General features: G+C 44.5%; 1 protein-coding gene across 1 annotated transcript; it reads right to left on the bottom strand.

Moving 5' to 3' along the window:
- Positions 1–461: 461 nt before the first annotated feature.
- Positions 462–1,072, bottom strand: LOC133046620 (stathmin-like). Its single transcript, XM_061129501.1, has one exon. It carries the CDS (start codon positions 1,017–1,019, stop codon positions 462–464), a length of 558 nt encoding a protein of 185 aa, XP_060985484.1. The 5' UTR covers positions 1,020–1,072.
- Between the last annotated feature and the right edge of the window lie 15,594 nt (positions 1,073–16,666).

Below are 16,666 nucleotides of genomic sequence, written 5' to 3'. Positions count from 1 at the left end.
CAAAGATCTTGATTCCAACACTGGGACTGAGACTTTGAAAAAAGGGTGTCTGGTAGTATTAGTTTCCACTTGAGAATTAATGTCCATTTGTATTTATGGTTTTTTTTTTTTTTTTCACTGCCACCAACAGCACTGTGCAGCTTTATTAACCATTCAAGTACAGTAGCGTCTGTAAGATCGGGACAGAATTGGGATTTAAAAGTGAACAGATATTCAGCATCTAACAATTTGAAAGAAGCCACTACATACTCTTTTCACAGACATGTTTTCAGGGAGCCAATACAGTACTAGCCATTAACCCAGCACACCAGGCGTACTGAAGTAGAAAAGATGCAACAAGAAAAATAGCTACATTAGAAAGACTTCAACACTTTAGAAAAAGAGTAAAACACTTTTCGTTTCTCCCCTTTAGCCCCTAAAACAACATCCTACCGTTTGGATCTACCTATACAGGTCCTACATCAGCTTCTAGAATATTTGTCAGGAGGACAAAAGTAAAATGACACTGGCCAGTACAGTCTTTGGATATTTAGGAAGGGGATGGGGAGAAAGTCAGTTCTCAGATCAAATGAGTCGGCTTCAGTCCCATCAGCAGGCTCTTTGGAGCCTTTGTTCTCCCGCACTTCTTCACTGTGCTTGTCCGTCTCTCGCAAACGCTCCAGTTTGGCGGCCATGTGTGCCTCCCGGTTCTCTTTGTTGGCTTCCATCTTGTGGGTCAGCTTCTCTTCCGCCATTTTACTGAAGGTGGTGTTCTCCTCTATCGCTTTCTGAAGCACTTCTTTCTTGTGCTCCCGTTTCTCAGCAAGCTGCTTCAAGACCTCAGCTTCATGGGACTTGCGTCTTTCTTCTGCAGCTTCTAATTTCTTCTGAATTTCCTCCAGGGAAAGAGCCTTCTTCTTAGGAGGGGAAAGGGGAAATTCTGGGACAGATTCTTTTGATCGAGGGCTGAGAATCAGCTCAAAAGCCTGGCCTGAGGCACGCCTCTCCAGTTCCTTCACCTGGATATCAGAAGCAGCCATGATGAAGAGAAGACAAGAGACTGGCAGTGTACTCTACACGATTCACTGGCAAGGAAAACCCTCTTTCCTTCGCTCCCAATCTTCCGCCACCCAAAGCCGTCCGCGCCCCCGGGCCGAACAGCTCTCGTGGGGGGTATTAGCCTTCCGTGGGCAGCCTCACGAACCCTGGGCGGGGGCGCTGCCCTTTCCCGCCCCGCAGTCTGGCCCAAAGGTCGCTCCCTTGGGGGCGCCGCCCCTGTATTTATGGTTTTAAATGGGCCAGTCAGCATGTTTGTAAGATTTTTCCCCCTAGCAATAGTTAGCTGTTTGTGTAGTTTAAGGAAGTTTAAGTCTTGCAGGTGAGTGGAAAAGAGGGTGAGATGGCCAAGAGTGTTGTTTGCAAGAGAATATCTAAGTGTTGGACCTGGAAGTTGGGTAAAGGAGGAGGGTAGTAAACGATGTGGGGAAGGGGGTAGGTGATGGATACTTGAAAAACGGTATTATTAGTGGACTGGATGTCTCAGCGAACTCAAAGAATTTTTGGACTGGGACTTTGGGTAAACAAGCTATAATTTGGGTACTTGAATTCAAGATTTCAGAGGTGGCTGAGAAGAGGCAGAAAATTTGCTTTAGATGAATAGGTCAGGGAAAAGAAAGACTAGGGTATTGAGTGGGTGAAGTCATCTTTGATACATAAGGAGAAAGTGACCAGGAATTCCATAAGTGACAGTACCTCAGAGGCTTGGTGAGGGCCCTACAGAGCTCAATCTGTAGTTTAAAGACCTTTAAATTCTTTTTGAAATAATTTCAGACTTTAAAAAGATACAGTAGCAACACTAAAGATTTCTATAAGCACTCCACTCAGATTCTTAATTTTGTTTTTAAAGATTTATGGGTCTTCATTGCTACAGGCTTTCTCTAGTTGTGGCAAATGGGGCTCCTCTTTCTTGCAGTGCCCTGGCTACCATTGCAGGGGCTTCTCACTGTTGGGAGCATGGGCTCTAGGCACTTGGGCTTCAGTAATTGCGGCTCGTGAACCCAGTGGGTTGCAGCTCCCGGGCTCTTGAGTGCTGGCTCGGTAGTTATGGCACAAGTCTTAGTTGCTCCGTGGCATGTGGGATCTTCTTGGACCAGGGATCCAACCCGTGTCTCCTGCATTGGCAGGCTGATTCTTAACCACTAGACCCAGGGAAGCCCTGAAAACATCAGTATCTAATATAATGACCATATAATTATAAACATCAGGAAACTAACACTGATATAGTACAGTTATGTAATCTTACAGACATTAATCAAATTGTGTTATCATCCCATCAGTGTTCTTATTTTTGGCCCAGGATTCAATCTAGGATCATACATTTTTGCATTTTTTCATTTTGCCTTCTGGGTCTCCTCTAATTTGAAACACCTACTCAATCATTCTTGACCTTGACATTTTGAAACATACTGGCTGGTTATTTTGTAGAATGTCTCTCAATATGAGTTGTCTGATGTATGCTGATACATTTAAGTTCTGCATTTTTGGCAAGGATACTGAGGTAGGGAAGTAACTATCTTGGTACATTTTATCAGGAGTACATGATGTTTATTTGTCCCATTAAGTGGTGCTAAGTTCAACAGCTTGGTTAAGGTGGTATTTCTTAGTTACCATTGAGCCACCAGGGAAGCCTCCCTTTTAACAGTTTTGGTTCTAACTATGATAGATGTAGATGAAATAAACATAAAACACCACATAAACAAAATTGTGGAAATTCATTCTAAGTAAGGATCATAAGATATTCATTATTTTGCCAGAAGGTGGTAGCTAAATCACAATCAGATCTTGGGTAAAAATTTGCAAAAAAAAAAAAAACATCTCAACAAAACACAAACCAAACCAAATGAAAACAAAAAACAACAGCAAATTGGGAAAACAGTGGAATGTCACCTACTTATTTAATATTTTATTTTTATCTTATAGTCCTGTTGTTGTTGTTGTTCAGTCACTAAGTTGTGTCTGACTCTTCGAGACCCCATGGGTTGTAGCATGCCAGGCTTCCCTTTCCTTCGCCATCTCTCGGAGTTTGCATTCAATATTAGTAAAAGAAAAAAAGCTATAAAATAAATGCAATTCTTATGTTGTAAGTTTGATGAAACAAAGGATTATTTAAAAATTCTTCAAGAGTCAAAGGCTCTTTTAAAATTTATTGTTGTTTTTTAATTTATTTGGCGGCACTGGGTCTTAGCTGTAGCATGTGGGATCAAGTTTTCTGACCAGGGATCAAACCCAGAACCCCTACATTGAGAATGTAGAGTTTTAACTACTGGACCACCAGGAAAATCCCACCAAAGTTTCTTTATCAAACTAAATTTTTACCCTGTCAGTAGTACTCTCCGCTGAATTAATAGGTTGGATATGAAAATGAAATTAATAGTAAATCCATAAAGTTCACTGCATTCTATGTATTTCGCAATGGTATGCTATTTTGTGTCAAATTATAATACTGAACACATTCTGAAACAGGAAAATGTAGGAAAGAAATTAAGATAAAAATGTTCTCTATGGAGACTATCATAGTTGATAGTCTCCACATGAAGTATTGGAGTAGAGAATGATGAGAAGAATCTGAACAAATGTCTTATTTTCTTACTCCTATTTTCTGTCCTGTTCAGACTGTTTTCAGCATTCCCTTATCTCCTTTCCACTGCTGACCATCTGACAAACCTTCCAGTTCATTCATTCATTCAGCTCATTGTCATTGCTTATTCCTCAGTGAGTCTACCGTATGTCAGGTACTGTTCTAGATGCTAGAGATCTTGCAGTGACCAAGAAAATTAGGACCCTGCTCTGATGGTGCTTACAGTCTAGTGCAGCACTCCCTAAGAGAGCTTCCTGAAGTGCAGACAATGTTTTCTGCACAACAGGCAACAGCTCCTGGTCACATGTGGCCACTGTATCGGACAGAGAAGTTCTAGTTGGTGAGACAGACAGCAAGCTAATGAACAAATACACTGGAGAATTTTGGAAAATGAGAAGAGGTACAAAAATTCAACTGAATAATGGGATGGAAACCTGGTGAGACCTCATGGAGAAGCCAGTCATAGGGTAAATGGAGAGAAAAAGTATTCTAGTTGGCGTGACGTGCTGGATGGAGGGATAATCTTGTACCCAAGAGGAGTCACTCCTCTTCTTTCCCCACAGCCATTGGCAACTTCCATGTTTGTTGGTTGTCTCTTTGGGTTTGCATATCTTGTACATATTATATAAATGAAATTACACAAAGTATAAACTTTTGGGTTTGGCTTTTTTTACTTAACAAAGTTTTCAAGGTTCATTCATGTTATACCCTTTCTTCCAAATTCCGTCTTGCTCCCACCCCCTCGCGCAGTTTCTGGCCAAGGCCCAGGGTGAGCCGTCCATTCAAAGGTAAGGGCAGTGAGGTCGACCCAGACCACAGGTCCCCTCAGGCCTCAGGAGCTCCAAGTACTTGGGTTCGAGGAGACCCAGTGGGAGGCGTGGAGCCAACAACAGGTCCTCGGCCAGGTCCTCACCAGCCTTCCTGCTGCCCACCCTTCTCAGTCACATCCCACTTGCTTTGTCCTTTACACCTACTCTTGCTTTGTCAAGGACAAGATGAAATCTACATATCCTATCACTGCTTAGTTGTTGATTCCAAAGAGAAAAGAAATAACAAATCGAAAAGCTGAAGAAGAGAATAAAGAAAACATGTATTTTCTCCCTACATGTGTCTGTCTGGGGAGTGAAAGATCCAAAAAGGGCAGCATGTTGGGGCTGTCAGTGGGGGTTTAAATTCGGCTCTGCCTTGAGCGAGGGGCTTCCCAAGTGGCTCAGTGGTAATGAATCCACCTGCCAATACCAGAGTCGCAGGAGGTGCCGGTTCTGTCCCTGGGCTGAGAAGATTCCCCAGGAGAAGGAAATGGCAACCCACTCCAGTATTCTTGCCTGGAGAATCCCATGGACAGAGGAGCCTGGCGGGCCACAGTCAATGGGATCACAAAGAGTGGGACACGACTGAGCATGTGTGCACACTCATCCCTTCATTGGCTTAGGTGGGAGTGGACTCGCAAGGCTTCTTAACTTAAAATTCTGTCATTCTATTTCCACTGGACAGAATTGAACACATGCTTCTGGCAACAGGGCTTCAGTTTCCAATGTCTCACAAGTCTCAGAGTCAGTAAACTTCATGGAAATCCTCAGTGACTTAGAGTCCATGGCACATTTCTGGGCATGTGTGCAGGGTGAGGTTTCTTCAGGGTGTGGGGATGTGGGCTGTGAGGAGAACCAAGAATGAAAGGATGTCTCTCTGCATCTAGGAGCTCATTCAGTGTGAATTCTGAGCCCAGGGGTTGGAATGTTGTAAGGGAAGGAGGAAAATAAAACTCTGAAAATATAAAAAATGAAACTCAGGGAGACTCACATGCTTTGCTTTAGAGTTGCAGGGCTCCCTGAAGTCTGCAACCAGGAGACTTATTTCCAGGGACTGAGGACTTGGTACCTGGGCCCCTTAGTGAGCACAGAAGCCCAACACTGACCTCAGGGCATCATGTGGACGAAGCCTGTCTCACACGCTAGCACGGTGAACACCTTACAGAACTCATCCAAAGAGCTGTACTGGTGTTTACTTTCAGCAATGGCTCCAGGGACTTTCCTGGTGGTTTAGTGGCTAAGACTCCGCGCTCCCAATGCAGGAGGCCCCAGGTTCGATCCCTGGTCAGGGAACTAGATCCCACATGTTGCAACTAAAGATCCCGCATGCTGCAACTAGCACCTGGGGCAGCCAAATAAAAAAATGTTTTAAAAAAGAAATGGCTCCATGTTTCACAAGAGAATAGCTTTATCTGCTTGTATAGTGTTCGCTTCTTATAATGTCCTCGCTGTGACATCAACATAGAATTTTGTGTCAGGAGACCTGAATTTCAGTCTTAGATCTGCCACTTATGAGCACAGGGGCATTTATCAAGCTACTTAACCTCTCAGAGCCTCAATTTTCTCATCTGTGGAAAGGAAATGCCTGAGGGAATAAGGCTGGTTGCAGCACAGAACCAGCTGGTTTGATCACCTGCTTGCCCGACTGCTTGCCTAGGCTCCCAAAAGGAGAAAAGCAGGAAAAATCTCTTATACATTGTTTACTGTACGTGCTCTTATAGGAGACATTCATTTCACTTCCACAATGCTGTTACTGATATCTTCCCTTTCCACAGATGAGAAAATTGAGGCTCGGAGAAGTTAAGTAGCTTAATAATAGACCAATACTCATGTGTGAGTAACAAAATCTTTCAATCTTATGATCTCTCTTGGTCCAGACCCGCACTGACCGATATGCTATTATTTTAAACAATTATGAAAAATTAAACTAAAATCTGTCTGTGCCACCTTAGCCATGTTTTAAGTGCTCAGTGAGGCCAGTGGTGGCGTGTTGGACTGTGCAGGTTTGGATTAGTGACCTGGAATGTGGGCGGGTGTTACTGTCCTCGCCTGATCCACCAAGCGACCCTGATGCAGATAAGAGGCCTCGGACTCAAAGGCCTTCAGAAACCAGAGAGGTAAGCAAAATGAGTTGGGGGCCAGCTGTGCTAGGGGAGCGGTGGGGCCTGGGTTAGACTGAGCAGTGGACATCTGTTCTAAAGAGCAGCTGCTACTCTGCTTTGGCCAGAGGTTGGCCCAGGGGTGCCAGATCTTTTCTTTTTTTTTTGACATGGATAATGAATTTTTATTTTATCTTTTATTTGTACTATTATTATTTTGATATTTATTTATTTGGCTGCATTGGGTTTTAGTTACAGCATGTGGGGTCTAGTTCCCTGACCAGGAATTGAACTCCAAGCCCCTTGAATTGGGAACGCAGAGTTTTAACCACTGCACCACCAGGGAAGTCCCTGAATTTTAAAAATTTCAATGTTAGATGAGCCCACAAGCCCCTACTTGTCAAATTCTGCAGATGAACCAAACCACTGCACTTGAAACAACTTCCATGTAGTCAGCTTCTGAGTGGAGAGAGGAGATTGTAGGAATGTGGACTGGAAGAGGCCAGAACTCGGGCATGTGTGTCCAGAAATGGGCAGACTAAATAAAGGAGATGGTGGCAGGAGAGAAAAACAAACCCCAAAACAAAAACACAAGCTGCTCTTTTTTTTTTAAAGGGTTAAAAGTCAGAGAGGTTTCCAGTGTAGGCACTGGCTGACAGAGAACAATAGGAATCAGCCTCCAAACATGAAGGAGCTTGAATCAGAAGCAGTGATTTTCCCCAGTGATCATTGAGTTGTACGTGTCAGCATTTCATTCACAGGTAAGGAAGAGCAGAAGTGTTTCCAGGCCCCAGTGTGGACCCCACAAATCCTTGTCATACGACGTCAAAATCATGGTACAGGGAAACGTCTCAAAGTAACAATACAAGCATTTCAACAAAAGCAGCGGATGAAGGGGCTTCCCTGATGGCTCAGTGGTAAAGAATCCACCTGAATGCAGGAGATGCAGGTTTGATCTCTGGGTTGGGAGGGTACCCCGGAGAAGGAAATGGCAACCCACTCCAGTATTCTTGACAGAGGAGTCTGGAGGGCTACAGTCCATGGGGTCTCAAGAGTTGGATACAACTTAGTGACTAAACCACCAACCTCCACCAATGGATATAGAGAAAACAGTTTAGAGACATCACTTACCTTATGATCATCGTGCTGTTATGTGATCAAAGTTATTGCATTTCTGATTCAGTCCGTTCTTCTGACTCACAAGGGTTAGAGATAGCTTTCAAATTATTGAAAGTAAACAGCATCATGCAGAAAGTGTTGTGTTTTATTGACATAACACCAGGAATGTTTCAAAAAAAAAAAAAAAAAACAGATTGAGACACTTGAGTCAAACTGAGGCACACATGAGCAAAGCTCATTCAAATGTGAAAAGAACTAACAGTCTTCACTAGATATTTCAAATGGCTAGGTGTTTGTTTTGTTAAAGGTCAATGTCTAAACAAACACTTGCTGAATGACAAATGCATGCCCTCTATTAAGTGCCCTGGGGATGGGACAGGGGAATAAATCCAACAGTCTCATTCCCACCCTCAGCAAGTTCAGAATTCAGAAATGCAGTCATTGATATTTTCTTCTGAAGTTCAGCTGAAGTTGACAAATAATAACCGAAGGGTTAGTGTTTTCTGGGCAACAAACTAAGCATTTGAAAGTCCCTCCAGGATGCAGGCAAGAATACAGAGCTTACTGAGAAATCTGCAAAAAGTCATCGAGGTGTTTACAGATACAAGAGTTGATTCTCACCCAAAATGTGGATGTTTTCTAGAAAAGGAAATGCTGCTAAACCACACAGCTGCTCTTGTCTTTCAATCAGGGAGTGCCTTTCCTCCAGGAGTCTTTGTTCAAACCAACAGCAAGTTTGTTAGATGCCTCTTTCTCCAAGGGGTCAGTCCTTCGAGAATTTAAACTATCCTGTAAAGATGTCAAGTTTTAACAGGTGGTGATGGTTTAGTCACTAAATCGTGTTCTGCTGTTAAGACCCCTTGGACCGTAGCCCGCCAGTCTACTCTGTCTATGGGATTCTCGCGGAAAGAATACTGGAGTGGGTTGCCATTTCCTTTTTCAGGGGATTTCCCAACCCACAAATTGAACCTGGGTCTCCTGAATTGCAGGCAGATTCTTTACCGACTGAGCTATGAGTGAAGTCCAAGTTTTAACAGGCACCTCAGCAAAGGGCAAGACATGTTCCAGAACCTCCTGGATTAGTCTGCTTTCTGGATCAATCCTGCCTTCTGGATTAGTCTGCATGGACTGCCATGGCAAAACACCACAGACCAGGTGAATAAATGGAAACTTATGTTACCATTTGTAAAATAGATAGCCAATGGGAATTTGCAGTATGACTCGGGTGAATAAATAAACATGTATTTATTTCTTTTTGACTGTATTGGCCTTCGTTGCTGTGTTGGCTTTCTCTACTGGTGCATGGCCTTCTCTTTGCGGTGGCTTCTTTTGTTGCAGACCACAGGCTCTGGGGTGCGCGGGCTTTAGTAGCTGTGGCTTGTGGGCTCAGTAGTTGAGGTTCCCAGGCTCTAGAGCTCACGCCCAGTAGTTGTGTGACACAGACTTAGTTGTTCTGCGGCATGTGGGATCTTCCCGGACCAGGGATAAAACTCATGTCTCCTGCATTGGCAGGTGGATTCTTTATCACTCAGCCACCAGGGAAGGCCAGACCAGGTGACTTAAACAACAGAAATTTATTTTCCTTCATAGTTCTGGATCCTGGAAGTCTGAGATCAATGTGCCTTTGGGGTTGGCTTCTGGCAAGTCTGCTCTTCCTGGGTTGTAGAAGGTGCCACGGGCTGTGTCCTCACCCAGCTTCTTAAAGACACAGTCCTGTGGTATTAGGGCCCCACCCTAATGACCTCATTTGACTTTAATCACCTGTTTAAAGGGCTTCCCTGGTGGCTCAGACGGTAAAGAATCCACCTGCAATGAGAGAGGCTGGGTTCAATCCCTGGGTTGGGACGATCCCCTGGGAAAGGGAATGGTTACCGACTCTAGTATTCTGGCCTGGAGAATTCCATGGACAGAGGAGCCTGGCAGGCTACAGTCTGTGGGGTCACAAAGAGTTGGACATGACTTTCACTTTCACTTAAAAGTCCTATCTCCCCCTTATGGGTTTCCCTGACGACTCAGTGGTAAAGAATCTGCCCATAATGCAGGAGAGATAGGAGACTTGGGTTTGATCCCTGGGTTGAGGTGGTCCCCTGGATGAGGAAATGGCAACCCACTCCAGTGTTCTTAACTGGAAAAATTCCATGGGTAGAGGAGTCTGGCAGGCTGCAGTCCATGGGGTCACAAAGAGTTCGACACGACTGAGTGAGGCATCTCCCCTCATGGGAGCGGGGTTAGGGTTCTACCATTTGAGTTTTAGGGGGACACAGTTCAGTCTGTAACAACTTCTTTCATTTTATATATCAGATCATTTTATCAAGGAAAATGTGGTGTCTTTGAGTAATTGCTCCCCGTCCTTGATTTTATAAAATAAAACAAACAAAAAGCTATCATTCAAGGTGAGGACAGAATTTCCTGGAGAGGAGGAACAGTCAGATCCTATAGCCCTGATATTTGTCCCCCAAGTCCCACTGTCACATGGGGGCTCTCTCATATGCACCCCCAACACCACCTGTGGGGGTGGGTAGTGGTACAAATGGGGAGTATTGTTCCCCCTTTAACAAAACTGGCCTTAACTGGGAAGCAAGACCCTTCCACTTGTACCAACAGTGCGGCCAAGGTTGTGTCGCTGGAAAGAGGCTTTCCTAAGACCTAGGACATGACAAAGAGCTGAGAGTTACTGAGTACAGCAGGAAGCATGTCGTCCTTTGGCCACATTGTCCCCGTTAATGGTTTCACTGGAGTGACCTGCCTTGCTGTCTAGTTCCTGGGTAAGAAAGATACCTAAAGCTTCCAAGTTCTATCCCAAGAGAGAATTCTAAACTTTTATTTACATTTGCCTATTCCCCACTTACTCACCAGCAGTGACCACCCCTCTGCAGAAGAAGTCATAAACCCCCATGTAGGAGACCCCTCAACATTTTGGAAAAGGATGACCCTTTGCTGGGAATCATCACCCATTGCGCTCCATGCATGTGGCCCCACAGTGAATCACTTCTACCTGCCCAGTACTCCAGAACAAGCACTGAAGTGTGCTGGGAGCCCTCTGTGGACTACATAGCTCATGTGCCATCTTCCTCTCTAGGTCCTAGATGGTTGTGACTTTACTCCACCTTGCATCACCCTTCCTTCCAAATGATAGACATCCTGTAAGCATAATACAGGAGTCAAGAGGGAGGAGACCAAATATTTCTATCGGCTCTTGCTTGGAGAGTTTATTTTTCATAATTATTAAACAGCCTCAGACAACATGAAAATCCTCCAATCCCTGTAGGCTCCCCAAGAGTTGCACAGCAAACATGAAGGGGCTGAAAATGCGTATTTATACCTAGACATCATGTGCATCTAATCTTTGTGACTGCATTCAAAAAAGACTATTTTTCATACATGCATTTTATCTACCAAATGAAAACTGATAGAAAAAGGAGAATTTTAGCAGCAAACCACCAAGATTTCATGTATTTTCCTGAATCAATTGACGCTATAATTTTTAGTGTTCTGCAGTGGTCCTTCAAAGCAGGTCCCTGGTCTGAGTTCTGGGAGATGATGCCAATTTATGAGTCAACTTCTGACCCTTGTGCAGAGGAGTCATCTTTGAGCATTTTGAAGGACTTAAACTCGCTGACGTCCTTAAACAGAAAATTACAGAAACTTAGAGCATTGTGTTGTGAGCTTAGTCGAGATGAATTTCTAAAAGGAGTTTTTATGGTTGTTGTTTGTTTTTGTTTTCTAACAAACAATAGTAGAAAAGGCCAGGAAGAGAGTTTCAGTTTTTCTTCAGAAATGTTTAATTTCCATGTTTTCAGTTTTGAGTATTTGGGTCTTGCAATTAGCTATGAGCAAAACCTTTTCAATGCCCTGATGTCCTAGAATTAAAACAAGCCTCTCAATCATTCATTCCTACAGTAAGCATTTATCAAGGGCTACCTGTATGGGCTTTCCTGGTAGCTCCGTTGGTAAAGAATCTGCCTGCAGTGCAGGAGACCTGGGTTCGATCCTTGGGTCGGAAAGAACTCCTGGGAAGGAAATGGCAACCCACTCCAGTATTCTTGCCTGGTGGAGGAGCTGGTGGGCTACAGTCCATGGGGTCGCAAGAGTCAGACACGACTTAGCGACTAAAAAGACGGTTATTCCTTGGAAGGAAAGTTATGACCAACCTATACAGCATAGTAAAAAGCAGAGACATTACATTGCCAACAAAGGTCCATCTAGTCAAGCCTCTGGTTTTTCCAGTAGTCATGTGTGGATGTGAGAGTTGGACTATAAAGAAAACTGAGTGCCGAAGAATTGGTGCTTTTGAAATGTGGTGTTGGAGAAGACTCTTGAGAGTCCCTTGGACTGCAAGGAGATCCAACCAGTCCATCCTAAAGGAGATCAGTCCTGGGTGTTCATTGGAAGGACTGATGTTGAAGCTGAAACTCCAATACTTTGGCCACCTGAGGCAAAGAGTTGACTCATTTGAAAAGACCCTGATGCTGGGAAAGATTGAGGGCAGGAGGAGAAGGTGATGACAGAGGATGAGATGGCTGGATGACATCACTGACTTAATGGACATGAGTTTGGGTGAACTCTGGGAGTTGGTGATGGACAGGGAGGCCTGGAGTGCTGTGGTTCATGGGGTTGCAAAGAGTCAGACACGACTGAGTGACTGAACTGAATTGAACTAGCTACAGAGTCACCTGTATGGGTAGTGGTGTACCAGGTAGGTCCTAAAGGATGCAGAGTGGGGTTCACCTCCTAGCCATCAGAGGTGAACTGTCAGGACCTGCAGTGGGGTGAACAGTGCCCTGAAGGAGCCCACATCAGAAGTGGGGCCAGTTTAGTAGTCTTGGTGAGGAGAAGAGTGGCTATGTGGTTTAGAGCAGTTTGGAATGATGTGGGGTTATGTGTCCTTTGGGACCTGAGTCAGTAACTGATCCACTGTGATATGAAGTAGGATGTGAGGTTGTGGTTGGGCAGAACCGTATGGGGCCTTCTAGGAACAGAATCCCCCTCCCTCTATGTCCTTTGCATGCCTCTTGTCTATAGAAAAACTTCAGCCTCCCAAGCCTTCCTTGAGTTTTCAAAGAGTAAGTTTAATCAGAGATGTAAGAAAAGGCAAAAAGAAAGGAAAATAGACAAGCAAGACAAAATAACAATAGCTTAGCCATTTACAAAGTCAAGGGCCTTTCGTTCCTCCTCAAGGACAATACATAATATTGTGAGCCATGTCCTTTGAGCTGTTTTGCAGATACAGAAACCCCCACGAGGTAGGAGAAGTTAACTGCATACTGTATACAAGCATGTAGACTCCAGTCCAGTTGAAACCAGAAGGTTGATGGTGTTGACTCCCAATTACCTCACCTCCAATCAATCAGAAGAGTGCTATGAGCTGATCACACACCCCAAAACCCGCCTCCCTCACCCTGTATTAAAAACCATTCCCTGAAAGTCTTTGTCCCCTTTGTTCAGACATTTTAAACACTAGTTACCTGGACTCCTTGCTTGGCACCTGCAATAAACGTTGCACTTTCCTTCACCACAACCTCATGTCAGTAAATTGGCTTTACTATGAGTGCAGGCAAGTGGACCCATGATTGGTCTGGTAACAAAGGGGAGACTGTGGCTGTGTGGCTCCCTACATTCAGCAAGGGATTTCAGAAAGAAAGATATTTAGATAATTCAATACAGAAAAGAGATAGGAACTCAAACTTCTTGATCAGTCATGGCTTATTTGACAGAGGATGGGGATACTCCTTGGAAGAAAAGCTATGCCCAACCTAGACAGCATATTAAAAAGCAGAGACATTACTTTGCCAACAAAGGTCTGTCTAGTCAAAGCTGTGGTTTACCCAGTAGTCGTGTATGGTTGTGAGAGTTGGACTATAAAGAAAGCTGAGTGCCAATGAATTGATGCTTTTGAACTGTGGTGTTGGAGAAGACTCTTGAGAGTCCCTTGGACTGCAAGGAGATCAAACCAGTCAATCTTGAAGGAAGTCAGTCATGAATATTCATTGGAAGGACTGGTGCTGAAGCTGAAACTCCAATACTTTGGCCACCTGATGCGAAGAACTGACTCATTGGAAAAGTTGCTGGGAAAGATTGAAGGCAGGAAGAGAAGGGGAAGACAAAGAATGAGATGGTTGGACGGCATCGCCGACTCAATGGACATGAGTTTGAGCAAGCCCCGGTAGTTGGTGACAGACAGGGAAGCCTGGTGTGCTGCAGTCCATGGGGTCGCAAAGAGTTGGACATGATTGAGTGACTGAAATGAACTGAACTGAACTGGGGGTAGGGAGAGGAGAAGGTGGGGAGAAAAGCAGGCATCTGTACATTGATGTAAAGGCAGAAGAATCTGAAAGGCAAATGGAAATGACTGGGAGGAAAAACCTCAAAGTAAACACCACCAGAATGAGCGCTGCTTGTTTAGTTGCTAAGTCGCGTCTGACTCTCTGTGACCCTATGGACTGTAGCCTGTCAGGATCCTCTGTCCCTGGGATTTCCCAGGCAAGAATACTGGAGCAGGTGGCCATTTCCTTCTCCAGGGGATCTTCCCAACACAGGGATCAATGCAGTGTCTTCTGCATTGGCAGGCAGATTCTTTACTCTCTGAACCACCAGGGAAGCCCCGGAATGAGCTGATGAACATAGAAAGGTTCTGGTACAGGGCCTAGCAGGGCCAGCATCTCTCTTGGAAAAGACTCCAAGGCTTTGGTGATATTATGAGATGAATTTTTACTGTCTGTAACACTCTATGTGCTTAGTCGCTCAGTCGTGTCCTACTCTTTGAGACCCCACGGACTGTAGCCGGTCAGGCTCCTCTGTCCATAGGGATTCTCCAGGCAAGAATCCTGGAATGGGTTGCCATATTTTAAAATCTCCGCCATCTTCCTTCTGCTATGTCTTTTTCCCTTCCCCCCGCCCCCACACCTCTTTCTCTCCCTTTTACCACCCATGGGAACTTCCCCTACTCCCCTCATTTAACATTCCTTTTGAGTCTTCAGAGCTCAGCTCATTCAGTTTTGTCCGGGAGGTGGCAGTGCCTAACTCAGCCGGCAGATGTCACTGTCGAGTAGTTACGGAATCCGCCCCCACCAAGTCTCAGGTCAGAAGCTTCAGGTTCCCTTGGATGGATTTACTCCCTGCTTGGTTGGCTTCTGTAAGGTCTAAAACCTGTGCATCATATTTACTCGAGACAGCGATGTGGCTACCTCTCCACTTCAGATATGACGTTCAAGAAGTGATCTTCCCGGGGTCTGCGATCCCCGGCTTTCACCTGCCCCCAGAGGCAGCACATTGCCTCATGCCCCAAGAAGTCACAGTTGCCCTTCAAGGCTGGTTCAATGGCATTTAATGGTATCTAACCCTGGCCCATTGCCCTCTGGACTTAGATCTTGAAGTTGTGGCCAAAATGTTAACTCCGAAGATGGAGACAGGATCAGGTACCACGAGGTCCCGAGGGCAGGAGCCAGTCTGAGTCTGTCCTGTCACTTGATAGCAGACAGGCACTCCTCATCAGCTACTCAGGACTCCAGGCGCCAGGCAGTAAGTTGAGGTCGGGGAGTTTGTTTTATCTACTGATTTGGAAAAATATTTAGCCTCCCTGGAACAGAGATGTGCATTCCGTGTGCCTGAAGCCATGAAATTTGGCAAGTCCCATATCAAATGCCTAAAACTGTTATACAACTCAGTCTAATTTAGAGTGTAAGACTTCCAGAGGGAAGCAAGTCTCTCCCTTGGTCCCAAAGTTCCTGCTGGCAGTTCTTAGGGTCCAACACTATGAATCCATAACAATAAAAATGGTAACGATAATAATACCCATTGCCCAGATATGACCTACAGTTCAAGACACACAGCTTTGAGTAATCAGAAGCTTGATTCAGCCCAGAGGGAAATGTGAGTACTTGTGTAATAATTTGGCCATCCTACAAATGAAGACAAAGGTACTGAGAGCATGAGCTATAGTGAAAACATCTCCCAAGTGACTATTTCTTCCACAATTGGCTCTGCCAACCAGAAAATGAAAACCATCTTTCTTGCCATTTTTCAAAAGAGAGATCGTTCCGTGTCTCATATAATCTTTATTCAAAATTGTCTTAAAAGGGCTTAATCCTACTTACTTTTGCATAGTATATACAGATCTGCAAGAACAAGTACTTAAAACTCTGTTCTCCAGGAAAGTAACACTTAAAATGGAAAAGTCAACCTACAACTAGAACGTCTAACATTTAACTTCCATATGATTTAACGGTACTTGTGTGTGTGTGTGTGTGTGTGTGTGTGTGTGTATGTGCACAAAACTGCAGAAAGAGCATACATTTTAGATTTAAGTAGTCCTGTGTTCAACTTGCTACTCAGCAGATTCTTCAGTTTTCTCATCTTTATGTACTGTTCCTTACATACAAGTGTATTCCACTACTTTTGTAGAATAAGGGGGAAAATGTCACAGGAAGGGAAAAGGGAGTGAAAGTTAAATAAGTTTGGGAGGTGCTGGGTTGAAAAAAGTTCAACTGACTTTTTAATTATAGGGTCACTCAGAGCCTTTAATATATTAAAGTAGAATGAGATTATCACAGAGGGAGAGCAATAGACAAAGCACAATGAATATCCCAGAGTTGACCAAATTTGGGGCAACTATGGAAAATTTTGGCCACCTCATGTGAAGAGTTGACTCATTGGAAGAGACCCTAATGCTGGGAAGGATTGGGGGCAGGAGGAGAAGGGGACGACAGAGGATAAGATGGCTGGATGGCATCACCGACTGGATGGACATGGGTTTGGGTGGACTCCGGGAGTTGGTGATGGACAGGGAGGCCTGGCATGCTGTGATTCATGGGGTCACAAGGAGTCGGACACAACTGAGTGACTGAACTGAACTGAACTGACGGAAAATTTTTCTCCTAGAGCATCTCATGGAATTCAGGAATTCAGGGAAATAATGACTTATATTCCTCAGTGTCCTTCACGTTGCAAATGATAGAGACCAAACATCAGCTTAGAAACCAATAGCTCGGGGAACCGAATCAAAGGCAGGGCACAGGTGGCGGTAG

The sequence above is a fragment of the Dama dama genome, chromosome 25, assembly GCF_033118175.1.
Source record: "Dama dama isolate Ldn47 chromosome 25, ASM3311817v1, whole genome shotgun sequence".
Classification (NCBI taxonomy): domain Eukaryota; kingdom Metazoa; phylum Chordata; class Mammalia; order Artiodactyla; family Cervidae; genus Dama; species Dama dama.
The sequence above is the reverse complement of the archived record's forward strand: the minus strand, read 5'-3'. Positions and strand labels throughout refer to the sequence as shown.